A 21,982-nucleotide genomic window follows, 5' to 3' on the forward strand; every position below is an offset into this window, starting at 1 on the left:
TGATTATATAATTCGACGCTATTTTGCTTGGCGATTTGGAGGGAAAATTCACAATGAGAATCAGTTGTTCGATTTTTTTTTATCTCCATATTTTTATTTTTTATATGAAAATATAATACCATATTTTGGCAGTAATTGTAGCTGTATTTTTAACTACAGGCACAATAGAAGCTTTTGTATAAATTTCTAGTTGTTGAGGCGGGAAATGCTTAAACAAATTACCAATTTAGTAATGTTAGGGATGGCAATCGAATACAGAATTGCTAATCGATCAACCGCTACTCGTTTGGACCGATTGATTGGTTAAGAAAGAATTCCTCAAATCATCACGAAATTATTTAATTATGAAAGATGCAACATAATATGTGATAAGTGCATAAATCAGAAAGACAGAAAATATGTAATTTTAGATAAAAAACAAAACAAACACTCATGATTTTCAAAAAATTCATTTCATAAAGCAAAAAAAAGCGAGTGAGAAAAATTCGTATTAAGTCGGAAACTGTAAGAAAACTCCCTATCTCCAAGATGATAGCTGCACAGTCCCACAAGACCGAAATATACGGCATTTTAAATGGACATACAATATTGTTGTAGGTACCGGGAAAAGTGTATCACATCTTCATGGTTTTAAATTTAGTATCATATTATCGAGTTCCTGTATGTACGTTCAACGATTTTCTCAATCTCTGTGAAAATGGGTAACAAAAAGAAACATTCTGATAAATCCAAAGATAAACATCGTCACAAGAAAAAGAAAAATAGAGATCGTGAAAGGTAAGGCACGTACCAGGTACTTGAAATGAGCTTGCTACTGAACAGATGCTTCAATATCTATTGTTAATTTTTTAATAGATATTTTTTTAGGGTAATGGCCATATCAAGAAGAAATTGTTTGAATTAGGTCATAGAATATGTAAAATTATTCATTTCCTCTTCAACCTAAGGCAATCAAAATAAATATGTAATTAATATGTCTTACGGCGTGACCGTGTTTGAGGGCAAATCAAACAACATTGGCATTAGTATCTAGATCCATAACAGGACAATAAATATCCCGACATATTAGCACCTAATGTGTGAGGACAGAGCTCAATCAAAGTATTCTAACTTTAGACATTTTTGATCCGCCTATTCATTGAAACTCTATGCAACTGATGTAAACAGTGCATTGTGACGTCATATTCAGCGTCGATATTTAGCAAATACACAAACATAGGAGCCATGCTCGAGCCATGGCACAATCGTGTGAATCAAGGAGTGATTATATATGATTTAGAAAAAAAGATTTACATGCTTTTACGAATTTTATGTAACATCTCAGAACGGCGTGAACTTGAGTATACGAGATTCAAAATGGAGAAATACATGTCCACGCGCAAGTATTCTAATGGACGCCATTGGGACCAAAATTTTCAAGTTCCATAGGTATGGTTTAAGTTTTCATTAGTTTTCTATATTTTCCAGGGATCAAAATTAACTTTTTTCACTACTAGCAAATTTTAGCTTGTAGATTATTTTCCAACTAGCAAAATTGAGCTTTTACTAGCATTTTTCAAGCGATTGCTGTTTTACAGGAATTTAAGAAAACAAGCATGTATCTAGTATATATCAAAATATCGGGAAAATCTTTTAAAATTTTCTTTAAAGTGCAATAATAAAAATAATATTGAGAATTCTTTCATTTAAATTTTAATGAATTATCAGACAACATATATGTATCATTGGTGCATGATGAGGGTCATAGAGTACACTTGTGCGGCTAACTCGCTGTCCAGAGATCTACCACCTATTTACAACATCATGTGGTTTGAAATCTTGAAGACTGTTTGCGACAATTCAAACTATATCTTCAAAACTTTTGGAAATTTCACCTAAAAAATTCTAGTTGGAAAAAAAAATGCGAACTCTAAGTGTTTGCAATTGACTATAGACTACAGAAGGACACTGCGTGTAGCGTGACACTAACACTTTCATGTGTTGTTTTATGTAAACATGGACGAGATCAACATGCTTGCTATTTAAATCAGACGTCTCTGAGACGCCCAAAGTGTGCATGAAGTAGGCCATCTTCGACATCACTGACTGAGATGACCTTGGCCTTAGTTATTTATTCGATCAACGTTTACTTTTTCAATACTTGTATATTCATTCTGTAAAGCATTTCTATGCACGAGACAAAATTGTTGTAAACTTCAAAGTACAGCCAATAAACCAAGGAAATCTGGAAAAAAGATCGGGTTTTTTTTCTTTGCAAAAAGCTGCGATCACTTGTGATTTTTCACTCGCTATGTCAATTTTTCACTCGCATTTAGCGAGTATTTCCCCTTGATTTCGTTGCCTGTTTTTCTTTTAAACATGTATATATGTCATAATGTGTTACCTATAGAGAGAGCTCCGCTCTCATGGCCGTGAGAGGGCTTCACCCTCTATTATTCATTTCCTCTTCGACATGATCAATTGTTTTAACCAATATGTTGACGGTGCTACCGTTTGAGCGAGCACAGCTACATACATATTTCGTAATGTTCATGCTTTGATCAGCAATTAAAACAATATTTATTTACCAAATACTCAGTACATGAATGGGATTAGGCAGCAGAAACAGCCTATTTTAGCTCACTCATGAACGATTAAGTCCTCAATGAGGCATCATCGCAAACCACAGGTTATTGTTTCATTCCATTCCGTTCCATTTGTGAAAGTTGAATGAAACAATAACCCATGATTTGCAACGATGTGTATGAGGGACTTGCTAGATAAGATACCCAGCATGCTCATTAACAATTATAATTACAAACATGTATACATGAGTGGTTGAAAAATTTATATGCTATATTTTTTATATTTCTGTTGCTTTCACTGTGACTTGTTCTGAACTGTATGCTCTTGACTACCTCTACTTTCTACTCTAATGTTTCCAAGTCACTAACTGTGTAATAAAAATGCCCAAAAAATGATAAAAAATGTACAACTCTTGTCACAAATCAAGTTTGTAAAACTGTGTGAACAGCACTGCCTATGGTGCATAAATGATAATTTTCAATAAATCGATAAATTCAACAATATTGCACATACACGAGCGGATCAAGAATTTTTCTTATTTACCCCTCCCCCCTCATTATACGCACCAATATACTAGTAAAAATAAAATTCATATGATAATCCTCTTGTAATTATTTAGCAATGGTATGTTTCAGAAGAGGAATAAAAAAATATTCATAATATTGTACAGAATCCTAGTTTTAACACAATGAAGAAATATTTAAGCATTACATGAAATAGAATTACATGCATTGAATAAATTACAATGTATTTGACACCCCCACCCCTTGTTGTTGTAGGGATACATTGAGATTTATTCACAAGCCTAGGGGGGGAGGGGTGTCATCTTGGTTTGCATAACTTGATGTGCTAAGGAATTAAAACTGGTAAATAGATTTCAGCAGTTATTTTTTGATGCAGAAAAAACAAAGATTTAAAAAAAAAAATTTGTTGCATAAAACGATCTCCTAATTTGCTCCTAAGTTCCCTCTTATACTGACCGCTACAAATTCAATTAAAAGATCATTAATTCAATTGTAGATACAATGTATGTTGAATTGAAGGTATTTCTTATTAATACACAATTTCTGAGTTGTTTCTTTTTGTTGAAATCTTACGCACAGTGAGGCGCAAAATATGTTATTGTACCCTTATGATGGGTACATGGTACATATGCTTATCACTGTGTTCATATATTGTCTAAAGGATGATACTCATATGTCATGCAACCACTCGAATTGCAGGGAAACATAAATTTAGTGAGTTTATGAAACTGTGATGATAAAATAGATGAAACAAAAATCTAAAGGATCAACATGATCTTTCTTTGATAAAAGTAGCACTCATGTCATGTCAATATCATTGTGTGTATAAATGATAATTTCACATCCAATTTAATGACCTAATTCAAACAAATTATTCTTGATATGATCAGTTAATGTATACCAACAGGCTGTGGCTGATTTAAACAAAATTTACACTTTCATAACTAGTCTATGACATGTATACATCTTATATCCATGCACCCAAGTGTTCAACAGAATACTAAACTTGCCTCCATCACAGAAGAGCTGATATTTTGGAAAATTGCATATTAGATAATAGCTCTAAAAGAATTATTGTGCAATTAAATTGTTAATTAATTGAAAAAGCAGTAACTAAATTATTGTGTGCATTACTTGAAGTGATGGGCACAAGTGATTCAATTGAAGAAAGCAATAATTCAATTAATGCTCACATTAATTCAGAATCAAGATATATCATTAAGAATTTTGTTAATTGAATTGTTGCCCACATCAAACATGTCAAATGAAATGATAATATCTTCAAATAATTAAAGATATTTTCAATTATTTGAATTTATGTTAACTTTGCACTCCGTATGCATTTTGCTGAAAACTATTCTGCTGAAAATTTCTATATATTCACAAATTAAGAATTTAATATTTGTGAAAAAGATCCTCTTGCATATTTGAAAACTGTCTGTAGAAATCATTTGGTTGAAAAAGACCAAAAATTTATGAACTTTTTTTTCTGTCATAACCCAGTTCCATCAGTGAGTTAGATTCAGATCATCCAACAAGATCAGCAAAAAGAAACTACAGATCAAGGTCAAGGTCACCAGTAAAAAGTAAAAGATCGAGGTCACAGTCAGATTCTAGGAAAAGGGACAGTTATAAAAGTTCATCAAAGACTTCACACAAAAGAAAGAAGCATGAAACATCCTCAGACTCCTCATCTGACTCCGATTACGATGGAGGTTCTTCTCGTGTCAGGAATATAGAAAAAGAAAAGATAGAGACAATTCTCAAAAGTAAAGAAGAAAGAAAGTAAGTTGTTTTGTTTCACATGGAGCTTTGAAATTATCTTACATAAAGTAATATTTGCATTCTAAAGTATACTAAATTGATAATTCAATTAAACTGTTTAGCTTACCGTATACATTTGGTTTTTATTGATATGTATAAATTTCCTGTCCACATTTGATTAGAGAACTTGCTGTGTTTTCACTGAATTTGTGTGTTACCATACTTTGCATTGTTTGTATTCCTTTTGTGTTGATGACATAATGTACAGAATATGTTTTACAAGTATATCTTGAAATGCGTTGGGATATTTTCCTGTGTTTTAAATCACTATTAATTATTTAATGGTACAAGATATTATATCATTAGGAAGGAAAAAGAAATGATGAAAACTTTGGAAACACCAGAAGAAAAGCGAGCTAGAAGATTAGCAAAGAAAGAAGCTAAAGAGAGAAGACGTAAGGAGAAGATGGGCTGGGATAAAGACTATTTGGTAAATAATATACAGGGTTTAAACTTTACAATTTTTAGGATTGAAAAGTTGCCTAACTGCATGTATTACAATATAATGTTACATGTTTGTTATGATTTTGATTAAATAGATACATCTATAGTTATCTAAATTTTCTGCATAATTTTAGGGATACACTAATTCAGACAATCCATTTGGGGATGAGTGTCTCTTAGATACCTTTGTCTGGAGCAAAAAAATGGAAAAGGAAGGGAAAAAGCACCTGAATGAAGAGGAGATACACAAACACCAGAAAATGAAACTAGAGGAAAGTCGGGTGAGTGACCTACATAAAGATAAATATTGTAAATCAATTGTATGGAAGGAGAAAGGTACAAATATAGTAGTAAAAAGACTACATATACTGGAAAATTGTACATGTTTATATTTATTAAGAAATGTAACCTTGAAAATCTATTTTAAACATGAAGAAAAAAGCCGGAAAATGGAAATTACAAAAATACTTTGAAACAGAATTGTTGTTTTGATTTTGCTTTGTATAAAATTCAGAGAGAGTTAGAGAAGGTCAAGAAGAGAAGATTGGAAAGAGAGAGACAGATGGAGGAAAGAGATAATGAAAGAGTAAGTCTACACCAATACACTGTATTTAACACCAATCTACTGCAAATTACACAACAACCATTACAGAGTGAGTAACACTATGACTTTGAAAACAATGCTAATTCACTATTTTACTTTATCAAATAAGACTTCTGCATAGCAATTAACACTAGATTACATTAAAACATTTTTGTTACGCAATCCTTTGTCTTTTTAGGCTTTTATATAGAAGAAAGTCCACTTGTATTGAAAAGGTTACCTGTAGGTGTCCAATAAGTTGACAATTGCTGTCCATTATTTTTAAGAATGGACAGATATTGTCAACTTATTGGACAGTGCCAGGTAAACCCAATAAATTGTAAGATGTCTACAGGTAGGCTGAAAATAAGAGAAAGACAATACATTTGTCAAAGAGATACAAATTTAATTTTAAATTCCCTACAAGTAAGAATCAACACAGATATCGGAAAAATCACTGAAACACTTAAAAACAATATTTCCCTTTAGTAGAATTCTCTGCTTCAACTCGTAAGATTCACAATTTTTAAATTCCATTGGCCATTACTATATCGCATCAAAACTTAAATTTGAAAGCCATATTTCCATACTGTATTTGAATTTCGTTGGATTCAGAGGCACATTCTGAAACTTCTTCACAGTGCTTTTTTATGTTTTCTTTAGCATATCCTAATTTTGAATTATTATTATTTTCGCTTTCATGAATAATTTCATTTCACAAGATAGATGTATTGGGTTCTTTTGGCTGACGTTAATTATTTCCTCATCCTAATATTCGAAAACACAATGCTTTTCAGATAAAAATTTGGCTCCATAACTTTCTCACCCTCCATATCCAGAATATAACACTCATTAAGACAATATTTGCAGTACTCTCACTAAAATCCTTAAATTTATATTGTGCAATGAAAATGCTCTCCCCGTCAAAGGAAGACATGTTGATATGGCTCAGTACTATAGAAGTAAAGGATATAAGCCAAAAACTGTCCATTCTGTGAGAGAAAGAACTGATCGAGGCCCATAGGGCTTATATCCTACTTAAAACATTACATCTTTTGTTCTAAGAATGGACAGACTCAGGTAAACCTATTGACAATGATACAATGTAATTATGAATAAAGCTATTTTTTAATAGTCTGACAATATAACCAGTCTTGCGTAGAAGTCTGTTTCTTTTGTTCACTTATTGGACAGTGTCAGATAAGTAGTCTTCTACTGCAGGTTTTATATTCATTCTTTCTATAGTACTTATATCCTTTACATAGATAACACTAAGATATAAAGGAGTATCACCTACTTACAGCTATAACAGCACAGTAAATAACACTAGTACATAGACATGGCACTAAAACACACTAAATATATTAAAGACTATCCAGATAAAGTGTTTTGCTAGTGGACTATGACACTATATGTGTCAAACCCTGGTTATGCATGATGCACTAATATAATTTTTATGCTAGCTGCCATTGTTTTAAGAATAATGTAATTCTGTCTTTGTTCAATAAAACATTTCGGTGATGTCTGACTTTGACTTAAGCATTTAATTCATATTTAAGCACAATTTATTAGCATATTTTATATCATCATATTTAACAACTATTTATGTACTAAATACTTTATATTACTCCCTCATTTTCAAAATAATACATTTTGTGTATATATTCAGACTGGAGTTTTTACTACGAGGGCTGTTCGATATGTAATGTGTATTGTACCACAGCGCGAAAACGCTTTGCACAATTTCGTGGATGATGATGATATTCTTGAATAGTTCTATTCAATACCTTTTTAACGATATAAACACGAGCCCTCAGCTCCACATAGTTTTAAACTTATAGTCATTTCAATAGAGCCAGTCATTGACCACTGTTGTAAAAATGGTTGGGAAACGGGTTGGGAATATTGAAGAAATTAGAGCTTATATAAAAGTTTGCACAAAATTCGGTCATACGGTAATGCAGATTTTTATTGAATTGGGGAAAGTTTATGGGTCTGATAAGGTATCTTATGAGACAGTTCGTAGGTGGAGAAAGAAATTTCTGACTGGCACAGAGTCTGTCAAAGATGCAGCAAAATCTGGCCGACCTGTGACTGTAACAGGCAAGGCAAATGTCTCAAAAGTCAGGGAAATAATTGAAAGTGATGGCAGATACACGATTCGTGATATTGCCAAAGCTGTTGGCATATCGCAGGTGCATTTCATTTTGAAGCATATTTTGAAAGTATGAAAGATTTCTGCCAGATGAATACCGCATATATTGACAGATGACCAAAAATGGGTTCAAGTACAAACCGCTAAGCAATTGCTCAAAATGTTTCCCAAATTCAATCAAAAACAATTTGCAAACATTGTTACTGATGATGAAACATGAGTTCACTATTTCAAACCAGTAAGAAAAATTGTAAACAAAATATGGCTATAACTAGACATGGTAGGAGGCCTGTAGTTGCCAAAAGAACCATAAGCACAAAGAATGTTCTTTATTGCATATTCTTCTTTTGTGTTGGCATAGCCGTACGAATTCCGGTGCCAGAGGGCAAAAGTGTTACAGGTCGGTATTATCGAGATGTTATACTAAAAAAGCTCAAGAAATATTATCATAAACAACGACCTGTGTCAGGATTTAGGCATGTTCGTCTACTTCATGATAATGCTCCATCACATACATCTGAGCTTGTGAAGTAATTTTTGAAGTCGGAGAAGGTTACCGTCTTGCCACATCCACCATACTCTCCAGATCTAGCCCCATGCGACTTTTTCTTTTTTCCAAAACTTAGAAAGTTCTTATCTGGTTGTCGTTACAAGTCCCGACAAGTTCTTGGCTCAGCCATCAGTCAGTGCCTCAGAGGTGTACATAAATCAGCATACCGTAACACATTTCAAAAATGGATTCAAATATTTCAAACTGTGGAAAATGCTTTGAAGGGATGTAATTTTTATTTCACTATTTGAGTCGAATGCTTTTGAGATATCGTACAATACACATTACATATTGAACAGCCCTCGTACATGACAAATCAAAGCTTAAGTTTTAGGTTTACTTCTCAAAGCAACTTGAAGAGACCAGAAAGGAACTTACTAATAGAAGCTGAGGTAAACAATACACAGTGGTCATGTCGACTTAGTACTGATAGAAACTGAGGGAAATAGTATACGGTAGTCATGTCGACGTAGTACTGATAGAAACAATATACAGTGGTCATGTCAACTTAGTACTGATAGAAACTGAGGGAAACAATATACGGTAGTCATGTCGACTTAGTACTGATAGAAACTGAGGGAAACAATACACAGTGGTCATGTCGACTTAATTAAGTTAGTCAAGGTTGGTAACTTTTCAGTGATTTTGTTTGCAGGAGTTGATGCAGAGAGAAAAGGAGTCCGAGTACTACAGGGAATGGGAAAAGCAGGAGGACAATGTAAGTTACAACACCTGTTTGTCAAGGTACAATTGTTTTCAATCCAGTTTATTGTAGAAATGCATGTATGGATGAGCAGTTAAGACTTTTGTAAACAAATCCACTACCATAGTGTGCATATGCCCCTTTCAATGTTCCTTGCAATGACTAGCAAGATGTTTTAAAAACATATCCTCTGTATCCTAGCTTATTTTTCAGAGACGACAGAAGTTTGACACCTTTTTTACAACTTTTGTACATTACACAGAAGTTGCCATTAATGATTTCTTTAAAGCTATAATTTTGTTTTACTTTTAATAGCTTTTAAACTTTGTTATTTTCAGTTTCATTTGAATCAAGCTAAACTCAGATCAAAGATCCGCATACAGGATGGCAGAGGTATGTAACTCTTCAGTGTTATGTCAGAACAGGGTAAATCAAGGGAGGTACGTAATTCTTCAGTGTTATGTCAGAACAGGGTAAATCAAGGCTGATGCAGATGTAAGAATTTCAAATGCTTCTCATAAAATTAAAAATTTTATTGACTGCATTGTTTCAGAGTTCAAATATGAGGTTTTCTCAGAAAGTATAATGTATGGAAAACTTTAATGCATTTTCAAAGATATGAACACTACAAGTATTATTTACACGCCATTGTAGTAAATTTAAATTGATGTCTTTTTCAGCCAAACCAATTGACTTATTGGCCAAGTATATCAGTGTAGAGGAGGATGATTTGGCCGTAGAAATGCATGAACCATACACATACCTCTATGTAAGATCAAACAATATCATTCTATAATAACATCAAGTTTTTTATTTCCTCATTACAAGTTGCTTGGGATATACTTCATATTGGGAAATTTTCACCCGGTTTTATTTTCATTCATAATTGAAAAGCAACTTTAATTTAGATTTGAATTTGTCTAACACAGTGTACTGTTGCTGTAGAGTAATTTGCCCATTTCTGAATTCGCTCATTTTGGATTAGGGCAAAGTGGTCTAGGAAAAAATTTGTGTCATACTTTTCCCCAGTATACAATTTGGGTATGTTTCTGTGTGTGTGTATATCTATATAACATTGTCATAGACAACATGTAAAAATTGATAATATTTGACAGACTTAGTCTTGTATTTGCTACATTAATACTGGATAGCTAGAGAAAGAAGCCAATTCATATCAGGATACAAAGGTCTATTGAAACGCAAAGGTCAGGGTCAAATAGGATTGATTTAACAATGTGTTTTTGATGATAACATAGGAGAGATGTGACAGTTGCTAATGGAAAATTAGATGTGTCATACAAGTTTTCCTACAATGATAGTGACCCTCACCTCCTCTGTTATTATAAAATATATGTTTAGTTCTACATGTATAATATATGTACATCAATTCAAAACCATATTACATTAAATAAGAGCACTAAATTGGCAATCACATTATTTTTTGAGTTGACAGAATAGGCCAGATGCTGTATTTGTTTGAGGTTGTGCAAAGATGAATTAAAAAAGGATTTTGAAGAAACTTGAAAGTTAGCAACTAAGCATATATTTTTGGTTATTCGCTTTTATTTAACAACAAAATTTTTAGGAAAAGAAAACTTGACAACTGTCAATGTCTTGCCATGTGGATTGGAGTGTAGTCAGGAAGCATGTCAGCTACACTGTGGGTTACACACCAAATATTTTGTAGTGCCTTTGTTTATGAATTGTATTTAATTGAAAAATGTATCATTACATGGGGGGGGGGGGGGGGGGGGGGGGGGGGGGGGGGGGGGTGTCGGGAGGCACCTTTTGTATATACCAAGCACCCATTAAAAAAAATAAAAAATTACCCCATGACCCATCAAATTGATAAACTCATTTTACAATGACCCATCTAATTTAAAAAAAAAAACTAACCAGACCCACCACAAAAATATTTTTAAAAATGAAAACGGTACAAATCTCGCGAGGTTTTCGGGACAAACATTCTAGTCAATGACGCGGTAATGCCTGTGCGACATTGTATCACAGTAGTTCTGAAGAAACGATGTCACCTCAACAATCAAAGGCATCTATGGCGGGAATGTTGGAAAGATTGGGAGTCCAAACGATGCTATTATCATGAAATGGGTTTGGATATGTTTTTCCACGAATCGTTCGTCTTCTAATGGAGCCCGCACCCGGAGGCCTCTATATCACCATCACACTGACTGATAAATATAACGCATCGGTACCCTCGTATAAATCAACTAAGGTTTACCTATTTTTATTAGAAAACGGAATACCTATTGGTTTCAAAATATTCCCAAAATCGATGCACTGTAAACTGTAATAATCTACAGAACAGAGTTCACTGCCATCACGTCCAAAGGGACACTACTAAATGCGCCTCTAATTTGAAGAGTGCCGTAATGGAAAGTTATGCACTGCAAAGAGCGACAACTCGAATAGTTCTATGTTACTTCCGATTTCCGATTTCGAAAGCAGCATTTCGAAAGCACGTTTTCAATTTTCTCTCCGACGTTTTGTAACCAACACGACAAGAGCGACAATAAAAATATTCTGAAAACTCAACACCCACGTGGCACAAAATAAAACAATAGAAACTACCCACTACCCATAATAAATATTTTTTTAACAGTCCAACCACGGACCAAATAAAATATGAAAAAATACGACCACCCACACAAAAAAATATCTTTTGCCGCCCGACCCCCCCCCCCCCCCCATTTGATCATTTCTGGAACAGCCCTAAGAACATGTAGTTTGTTTAATGTGTTTTTGGCAGTATAGTTCATATTCCCCTGATGTGGTTTCAAAAATGAAATTCATTTCTCATATTTGCATTCTACTTTCATTTCTGTCGGAATTTCCAGTCGTTAAAATAGACATACTATATTTATCAAGATTCATACGCGCTTTGTTCACAACTGAATTCCATTCATGAGGAAATGGCTCTCATTACAATTGGTAAAGATATCAAAGGCAAAAAGATTGGAAATATAAATATGTGTACAGCATACTTCTGCTTTGAAGTTTATGAAGCCCACCTTTTACAGGGTCTGACAATAGTTGATCTGGAGGATTTACTGGAGGATATTAAAGTGTATCTGGAACTGGAGCAAGGCAAAAACGTCGAGTACTGGAGGGATATCATAACCATTGCTAATGATGAACTAGGTCTACTCAGGAAGTTGGATTCAAGTCAGAGGGGTAAAATGCAATAAAAACCACCATGGGTTGTCAAACATTTTAATATTTTATTTTGAACAATGTCATACCAAAAGACAGTTGGTAATTAAGTTTGGTCAGTGTGAGATAAACCACTTTAAAAACATTTCATACAAAATAGTTAAGGATTTGGTTGCATTAAAAGTTTATTATTGTTAAAATATCTTATTATATGAAATATCATCATGGATGAATTTTGTAAAATATGTTATAAGGTCTCACTGGAAGTTTGGGATTCATCAGTAATTTACAGAAGGTATTTGTTTTGATCCAGAGAGGACTATAATATTGCTTGCAGGTGATAAAGACTATCAATGTATGATTGAATAATTGTGAGCTTTCCAATTGGCTTAGATTCAACAAATTATATTTTGAACATTATATTCACCTCCACATGCCTTCGAAGTGAATATGACATTTGATTTTTCCAACATTGGACCAAACATAAATTGGGAATTCCCAAATGGATACGATTAGTTATTATTTTTTGGTCATTCATCGGAAACTTGTGTCTCTAATCACTCTCAACTACCGTATATACTCGCTTATAAGTCGGTTGTATTTTTTAAGGTTATTTTGTAGGAATTTGCCATTGACCCGCTTATAAGTCGGTACAAATTTTTGTCAGAATCGGTTGACAATTTCAAGTCAATGCTCTAGTGTTTTTACCTATGTTTCCAAAAATATTTTGAGAAATTAATAATTATGAGGTGCTCAATATCTAAGCCATATCTGTTTGGGGTTTTAACATACCCCTTGATCTATTATGGACAATGATCCCTTGTGTACCTACCCAATTACATGTATGATCTCCTAATTACCATTAGCTGACAGCGTGTTTACTTAGTGGCACGCGCCTCGCAGTTATGGTGGGATTCCGGTATAATTCAATGTATCAACAATAGAGTTTTTAAGAGTCAAGAATGATGGTCTAAATTATCTGTTAACAATATTCAATCTTTTATGAAATATATTTTAGCCAGTATACATATGAATATTTCAATATTAAATCGGGTTCGCAATTCAATTTTACCGATAAACGATAGATTAGTTGAATTGAAAGTATTAGTTACCGGTATGTAAATAATTTTTAACAAGATGAAAATATGTAAATACTTGTACTTTATACATAATTTTAAAATACATAAACAATGCAATATGTCTAGATATTTGTGTACAATAATCATTTGTGTGGTAGTCCATGATAACTGTCGGAGTTGTTTAAAAAACACTACATTACGCCACCCAGAAAAATACCGATCTTCTTAGGACGCGCCTATAAGTTGGACATAGAGTTTTGGACCAAAAATTGACTCCCAAAAATCCGACTTATAGGCGAGTATATACGGTAGGTTTTGCTGTAAACAAAGATGGCTGACCAGGTATTGTTTTGTAAGCTCTGGTATCCAGATTCAATGTTTTAAATTATTCAATCATAAGATAATTACAGCATGTACTGACATTTTCTCAGTCAATAAGATGCTTTAGCTACCCTCAAGGTACAGTATTCACAGAGTGTGGAGAAGGTCTCAGTCAATATTGTACTTCTCAGGTAGTTAAAGCATTGTATGTCTATGTACATGTATTTTAGAACTCAATGCACAGTATATTTCTTATAAACTGATTGAATTTTTTACACTCAAAATTTTTTGTGAAAGGTTACTGCAGATCCTGAAATTTCTGTGAGATCACTGCTGTTGTTTTATATATGAGAAGAAATTTTCACCAGCTATTGATATCATTCTAAGAACGAGATTTAACATAAGCAACAGAAGAAAAAAAATGATCAAACAGTACTACATTTTTGCAAGTTTATTATCTCACAAAACTGAATTTTTAGTACCTATACCATGTTTTCAGTGTTTCCCAACCCATGCCACCATCTAGCAGTACTATCAGTACTTTGATTAGTACCTATACCATGTTTTCAGTGTTTCCCAACCCCTGCCACCATCTAGCAGTACTATCAGTACTTTGATTGGTACCTATACCATGTTTTCAGTGTTTCCCAACCCCTGCCACCATCTAGCAGTGCTATCAGTACTTTGATTAGTACCTATACCATGTTTTCAGTGTTTCCTAACCCCTGCCACCATCTAGCAGTACTATCAGTACTTTGATTAGTACCTATACCATGTTTTCAGTGGTTCCCAACCCACGCCACCATCTAGCAGTACTTTCATTAGTACCTATATCATGTGTTCGTGCGTTACTAGCTTTCAGACAATGCAGATATGACAATGTATTGTAGATTTCCAAGACAGGAGAGAAAGAATCAATGAATCTGTCAGTAACGAGGTACAGTCCATCTTTAAAGGAAAAACAACTAATCAGTTGTTGTTACTGGAGGAACAGATAAGAAAGAAATTACAAGGTGGAGAAGGCGTGGATGTGGGTACGTCTGTTATATGTGACAGCTTTAAGTCAGTTGAGATGCATTGTATTTTCATTTGAAAATATTGCTGTGAAATTTTTTTATTTCTTTCAGTTGAATTTTGGAGAGTGACCCACTCTGAAAATCACATTTCTTTGTAAACAATAAAATTTCTTTGCAATTCTTGGAATTTACATCATTTGAAAGTACATGTATACCCAAATTATAGTGGACATTGTACATTTATAATCTTGTTAGTTGGCCAATGAACATTTATGATTATCCAAGGTTTGTCCATTGATTTATAATTCTGTGTAGGTTACTGGGAGTCCTTACTTCAGCAGCTGAAAGCCCACATGGCCAGAACAAGACTGAGAGAAAGACATCAAGAGAATCTGAAGCAGAAACTCTTCAAACTCAAACAAGAGGTCAGTCTGACTAAACAATGAAAGATCATCTAGTTTATGTTGTCTCTCATATAAATGTATGCCTGATTTTAAACACCAGCCAAATCTAATCAAATTCAAATTTATTGTTCCAATGAAAATGACTTACACACACATGCATACACACAGGCCATTACTACTTTTTACAATCTATTTTAAATATTTACAGCAAGGAATTGACTCAGGTCCCTTGTTTCCTGCTGGTGTGTCACATGGTAGCAGTAACAACAGCACACCTGACAGAAGAAATTCTCCAATACCCTCAAGTCTCAGCAGACTATCACCGGCACCTTCTAAGAGCAAACCCCAGTCTCCAGCGCCCTCTGGTAGCAGGGAGAACCAGCCTTCGCCAGGACCATCCACCAGTGCAATAGAAACAGAGGAGGAGGATGAGCCTGAGCCTGGCCCTAGTACTGAGGCAGGAGAGGAAGAGTAAGCATATCAGTCTATGTGGAATTACCGTAGTAATGATAAACTCTTATAAAAAGACTGTACAGAGCCCTACATGTATAATAGAAAACATGTTTCTGCAAGTGGAAGCGTACAGATAAGTTACCTCCCTTATAGTGAACAAGCATCGAATGATGCAACATAATTTCTTTCTCCCCAAGGTACTCTTTTCGTCTGTATGTCTATCCGTCTTTTGTTTGCCTCTTTGTCATGCCTAGACTTTTAATCATGCTCATAACTTTTTTTGAAATATACATGTAATTTAAAACTTCATACTTTATGAACTACTAAGTCAAGGTCAAAGCTATGTCATTGATAAAGATCAAGATCATTCATCAAGGTCAATAAAATTTGGCATGATTGAATCATGATGATATGGCCATACACTGGGGCATAGTGTTTCACAAACATGCCTTTGTTTTTATATATCTTCTGAATGAAAACAAAAGATAATGTGAAGTCAATAATTTTGTTTTCTTTCAGTGAAGAGGCACTAATAACAGAAGAAGATCTGGAGGATCAGGCGTACATTGATTATGATGCTGGGAGTTACTCTCCTAAGCTACTCAGGAATGCTGATCTAGAGATTGATACTGTTGTGTATGATCCAATAGACGACATGAGAAAACTGGAATTAGCCAGGCAGCAAGTGTTATCCACTGGTCGTGTCAGGGTATATCATTATTAGCGTCCAATAAAAATATTGTATTAAATTACATATACTTCTGCTGAGTTATATTCACTACGTTGTACATATGATTAGGGCTACAACATACACAATAATAGTAGGCACACTGGCATAGTGAAGATTTTAAAAAACAACAACAAAAAACACATAAAAATTCTTTGTTTTATTTTAGTTGGATGGAGAGACAGAGTTTGAAAAGAAAGCTAGGGAAGGCATGAATGATGATGAAGCAACATTCAGTGTAGAGGTTCCCACAGAGCACCAGAAGTTCCTGTGGTCAGACAAGTACCGGCCTCGTAAACCGCGATTCTTCAACCGAGTACACACTGGCTTTGAATGGAACAAATACAATCAGACCCATTACGACATCGACAACCCACCACCCAAAATTGTACAGGGATACAAATTTAATGCAAGTTTTACATCACAATTTGATTTTATAAAGAAATATTTAATAAACATTTGTAGATGCATGTAGCATTTCACATCTTTTAATATCTGTTTTAACAAATAGGGATAATGCATCAAGTGGATCAACAATTTCTTGATTTCATAATTCATACTTCCATTTTGGCTTGAAGACTTACATTATTTTATTGTTCATTATGCATTGACAGTGCACAGTTTCAAATATTTTATGATTCACTGAAAATTTTAACGTAAAGTATCACCAATCCATAACTGGTATATTTGAAAGTACATTATTTTGTAAAAATGTATTTTCTTTCAACAGATCTTTTACCCGGATTTGATTGACAAAACTGACACCCCCGAGTACACATTAGTAAGTAATCCTATTTCAAATGTGAATTTCTACCAATGTGCGAAAAGAGTTCAAAGAAGCAAAGTTGTGTACATGTTTAAGAAAACCCTGATTCAGCTATGCTTGAATTTGCTACAATCGTCAATTTTTAGGTTAGACATACAAGTTTTGTTTTAAAAAAAATAATAGACCATCACAATAAAAAGTAAAGGTCTTTTCTACCTATCATGAGTTCATGACTTGCTATTTTCAACTCGCATGAAGGTTCTGCACAGAATCGAGATGACAGATGTTTATGGCTGAAAATATAGCATAATTAGTGATATACACCAGTTTCATTTCACCATTTTCACAACTAAGATAAAACAAATTGTCTCTGCCTTATGCTCATTTGAGTGCAACTATACCCTGAGGAAGAATGCAAGCTTTTCTCTCCTGTGTATATACATGTACTTAGTTTTGCCCATTCAGAAATATATGAGAGAATTATTAAAGAATTACATTGTTTTAAAGATTTTGTGTGAAAAGGGCCACTGTATCATATCTCCTCTACCTTTATTGCGACATAGTTTTGGTAAACAGTATGTCATACTATAATCTTAATGAAAGGGGCTGATTCACGATTTCCCCCCCAATTTTTGTTTTTCACTTTTTTAAATGATCAAAATCTATTGTCAATTTAATTAATTTAAAAGGTTTCACAAAAAATGAAGGTTATACATTATCACAAAAGCTCATTTTAGAGAGTTTATTATTTGTTTGTAAAACAAAGACTGCGGTATGTTATTGTTTACGAAGTTTTCAAAAGAAATGGATATCGATCTATTAAGTTTATTATATCTATTATATTTCAAGTATTCTTTAGGTAAAATGTGTCATCTAAAAGTTGAATTTGTGACTGCAAAATTAAGATGCTTTAAATTACAAAATTAACATTTCACTGGTTTGTTTGTAAACATAAAAATACTCTAGAGTCTTTGTTTACATAACACAGATTTAAGGCTAAAATATTGCTCTTATCCTTGCATTCAGAAGGTAAAAATTTTGGCTGTCAACATTAAATGAGTTGTATTTTTAATGTTTAACATCAAAAAAGAAAAATATTTTCTTCAAAAAAGGTGAACCAGACCCTTTAAATACTTAGTGTCTTGTGCTGTGAAATAAGTGAGCAGGTGGAAGGCTCCAGTTTTAATTAGACAGGCCATATTACATTTGTATGAAGACTTTATAAAATTATCCACACTTGCTTTCACTGCAGACTCCATTAGAAGACAATAAGGATTTTGCTGTTCTGAAATTTCATGCGGGACCACCATATGAAGTAAGCACTAATAAATCAGTTATATCCATTTATGAATGTTGGCATCCACTGAAATTACTTGCACTTTCTACTGAGCCACTCTCATAACTCTGTCATGGAAATGTTCTTCATTGATATACATGTATTATATTGAGGCAAATTTTATTTTTCTTCCAGGACATTGCCTTCAAAATTGTACACAGAGAGTGGGAATATTCTTACAAACACGGATTTCGTTGTCAGTTTCAGAATAACATTTTCCAGTTGTGGTTCCACTTCAAGCGCTATCGGTACAGGCGATAATTCTGTCTTCAGTGTTTCAATGTGATCATTGTGTAATGAAACATAAACTGGGAATTTTGTACATTGAATATGTCACTTTAATAAATATTTTTGAAAAAAAGAAGAAAGTACAATGGGTGTTTCAATTTCTTTTAAATATTACATGTATGTTAAATTCATGTTTTAATACACACATAACAATCATTACTCAATTATTACATTCCAATATGAGCATATGCTTCGTGACCGGGAGTTCATGAATTCAATCCCTGCTCATGCCAAACCCAAGATGTAAAACTAGGTAGTCATTCCTCCTTCGCCAAACACTCAGTACCGGTCTTTTTGATATGACCTTAAAAACGGAGGTTCCATGTCACAACAGGCGTTAGCACATAAAAGAACTCTCACTTCTACGGCCCTGAGCACCATTGATAGGTCTAATTTTCTGTTTCTTCACCTACAGTATGTGATGTCTCAATGAGTGAAAATTCTGGAAAAGATGTAAAACAAAAGAAAATAACTTCCATCACTCTTTTTCTTATAGCAGCAATAAATCATCTGTATCTGTATGATATTTGTCTATTTTTAATATTTTGTTGGACCTTTTCTTATCACTATAAGTTTTAAAGTCCATTGCTATATATTGTAACACTTTTTTAAAGACAATAATCATTTGTTTTTAAATTTTACTCAAAATCAGTCTACAGTATTTACCATTTTACTTGTTTTGTTGTTGCGAAACCAAACCTTTCATAAAATCAAATAGCAATACTTTAATTGCTTTAGCATCCACAGATTTTGTAGAAGGGAGATTACTTTAAATAAGCATGTTTTACTAAAATACAAATTGCAAAAGAAAGACCAGATTGAAAATTACTTTTAACTTCTCTGTAGAGGTTTTATGACACTATTGCTCTATAATTGACTTTTTCATCTGAGTGCAGGTCAAGTTCAAATTTCATAAATAATTCCTCAAATGTGGTGATAATGTTGACTGGCCCAGTGGTTCTTGAGAAGATTTTTAAAAGATGCCACAAAATTTTTATTAATTCTTTTAATTATCTCTTCAATATTTAAGTGTAGATTAAGACAATGAGTGGATCATAGGATTTAAATTTAATTAGATTGAGATTAAGAATAAGTAAAAATTTGGTGGTATCTTTTAAAAATCTTCTCAAGAACCACTGGGCCAATTTCAATCAAACTTGGCACAAATCATTCTTGGATAAATGGGATTCAAATTAGTTCAATTAAGGGCCATGCTTCCTCTAAAGGGGAAATAATCATGAAAAGGTAAAAATAGGGTAGTGTCATTTAAAAATCTTCTCAATAACCACTGAGCCAGAGAAATTGAAATTTGCATGAAAGCTTCCTGACATATTGTAGATTCCAGTTGGTTCAAATCATCACCCTGGGGGGTTGGGTGGAGCTACAATAGTTTTACATGAAAGGTGAAGATAACAAACTGATCAATCTCATTAACTTCTATCAGCAATACAAAATAGATAGTTGGGCAAACACGGACCCCTGGACACACCAGAGGTGGGATTAGGTGCCTAGGAGGAGTAAGCATCCCCTGTTGATCGGTCACACCCGCCGTGAGCCCTATATCCTGATCAGGTAAACGGAGTTATCTGTAGTTAAAATCAGTGTGCCAAGAATGGCCTAACAATCGGTATGAAACATGTCAGACAGCATTTGACCCAATGATAGGTTGTATTGACGAACTAGATCGTTATAACGACCATGAATCTGCGAAATGCTGACTTCAATCGAGACTGTTTAAACCCCTGTACCATCAACTTGTTTGTCAGTAGCTTGCTTCAATTTAAAACTGACCATACGCAGAAGATATATAGGAAAAACGTTCATCTTAATAACAGCTGAACTATGAATACTCATATTTATAGGCAAGCATCTTCAGGTAGTGAAGATCAAAGTTTGTTTAAATCATGATCCTCAGGGGTAGGGTGGGGCCACAATAGGGTAAGTTTTATATAATGGAATTTACAGGAAAGTAATTATAACAAGTTCTTTTCAAGATTAGCAGGCCCACACTTTATCATTAAAATGCAAGCATTCCTAAGTTGTGTGGATTCAAGTTTTTTTTTATGCCCCCTGACTAAAACCTGGTGAATTTTTTTTTTGTCCTGTCTGTCTGTCTAAAACTCTAACTTTGCTCATAATTTTTTAATCTCTCATATTCCACATGTGCATTTCTTGTTACAAGACCTTTCTTTTGGTACCAAAGTCTTTAACCTTGTGACCTTGACTGTGGAGGTTGACTTACTTTTAAGGTATTCGATGTATAATGAAGAGATAAATCAAAATAAATGTTTATTGTTGAATAATGATGAAAGTGAAGTAGATTATATTCATATGACTGGTAAATGATTAGAAGCCAATCTTTTTGCACTTGAGATTTTTGAAAGAGTTATCCACCCTTTTAATATAAGAAAAAAGAGGCACATGGGCCACATTGCTCACCTGAGTCACCTTGGCCCTGCCATTGTTCAACTGGTGTGATTTTTTTTTATCAATCTTTATTCCCACGAAAACTTCTAACCCACATTGTGGCCCCCACCTAAAAATCCCCAAAAGATTACAACAGAACTGAAAATGAAATCCCATAACAGAGATGCCTCAATATGACCAACATTATATTGCTGTTCTGGATAAGACCAAGGTCATAGATCATGGTATGATTTGAAGACCTTGCCTTAAGAAATCTACATTCATAAAGTTCCATCTTAAATAGTTAAGGAGATATTGATTAGGTAAGGTTTTTAAAGAAAGTAGGTTAAGGTCACAAGATCAAACAATTGTATCACTAAGTCTTGTCATTAAAAATCTATATACAAAATATGAAAGCCCCCAACTAGAATTAGTTCTGAAGATATTTAACAGGTTACATTTTCTTTAAAAAATTGGTCAAATTTCAATGTTAAAGTATGAAATAAAAGGTCTTGCCATTAGAAATTAAAATTATGAAAGTTCTACCTTGAATAGTTCAGGAGATATTGAATATGTCAGATATTTAAAAAGATTTTTAAAGATCTATCCTATATATTTGTATGCAAAACTTTGATCCCCTATTGTGGCCCCATCCAACCCCCGGGGG

General features: G+C 33.7%; 1 protein-coding gene across 1 annotated transcript; it reads left to right on the forward strand.

Moving 5' to 3' along the window:
- The first annotated feature begins 629 nt into the window (after positions 1-629).
- On the forward strand, positions 630-18,989 carry LOC125651657 (splicing factor Cactin-like). The gene is made up of 17 exons (XM_048880354.2): positions 630-777; positions 4,593-4,874; positions 5,220-5,343; positions 5,492-5,638; positions 5,872-5,943; positions 9,301-9,363; positions 9,687-9,741; positions 10,029-10,117; positions 12,387-12,540; positions 14,810-14,953; positions 15,251-15,360; positions 15,548-15,810; positions 16,312-16,501; positions 16,689-16,928; positions 17,250-17,300; positions 18,538-18,600; positions 18,757-18,989. The coding sequence occupies exons 1-17, from the start codon at positions 698-700 to the stop codon at positions 18,880-18,882; spliced, it is 2,253 nt and encodes a 750-aa protein (XP_048736311.1). The 5' UTR covers positions 630-697; the 3' UTR covers positions 18,883-18,989.
- The last annotated feature ends 2,993 nt before the right edge of the window (positions 18,990-21,982 follow it).

The sequence above is a fragment of the Ostrea edulis genome, chromosome 5, assembly GCF_947568905.1.
Source record: "Ostrea edulis chromosome 5, xbOstEdul1.1, whole genome shotgun sequence".
Lineage (NCBI taxonomy): Eukaryota > Metazoa > Mollusca > Bivalvia > Ostreida > Ostreidae > Ostrea > Ostrea edulis.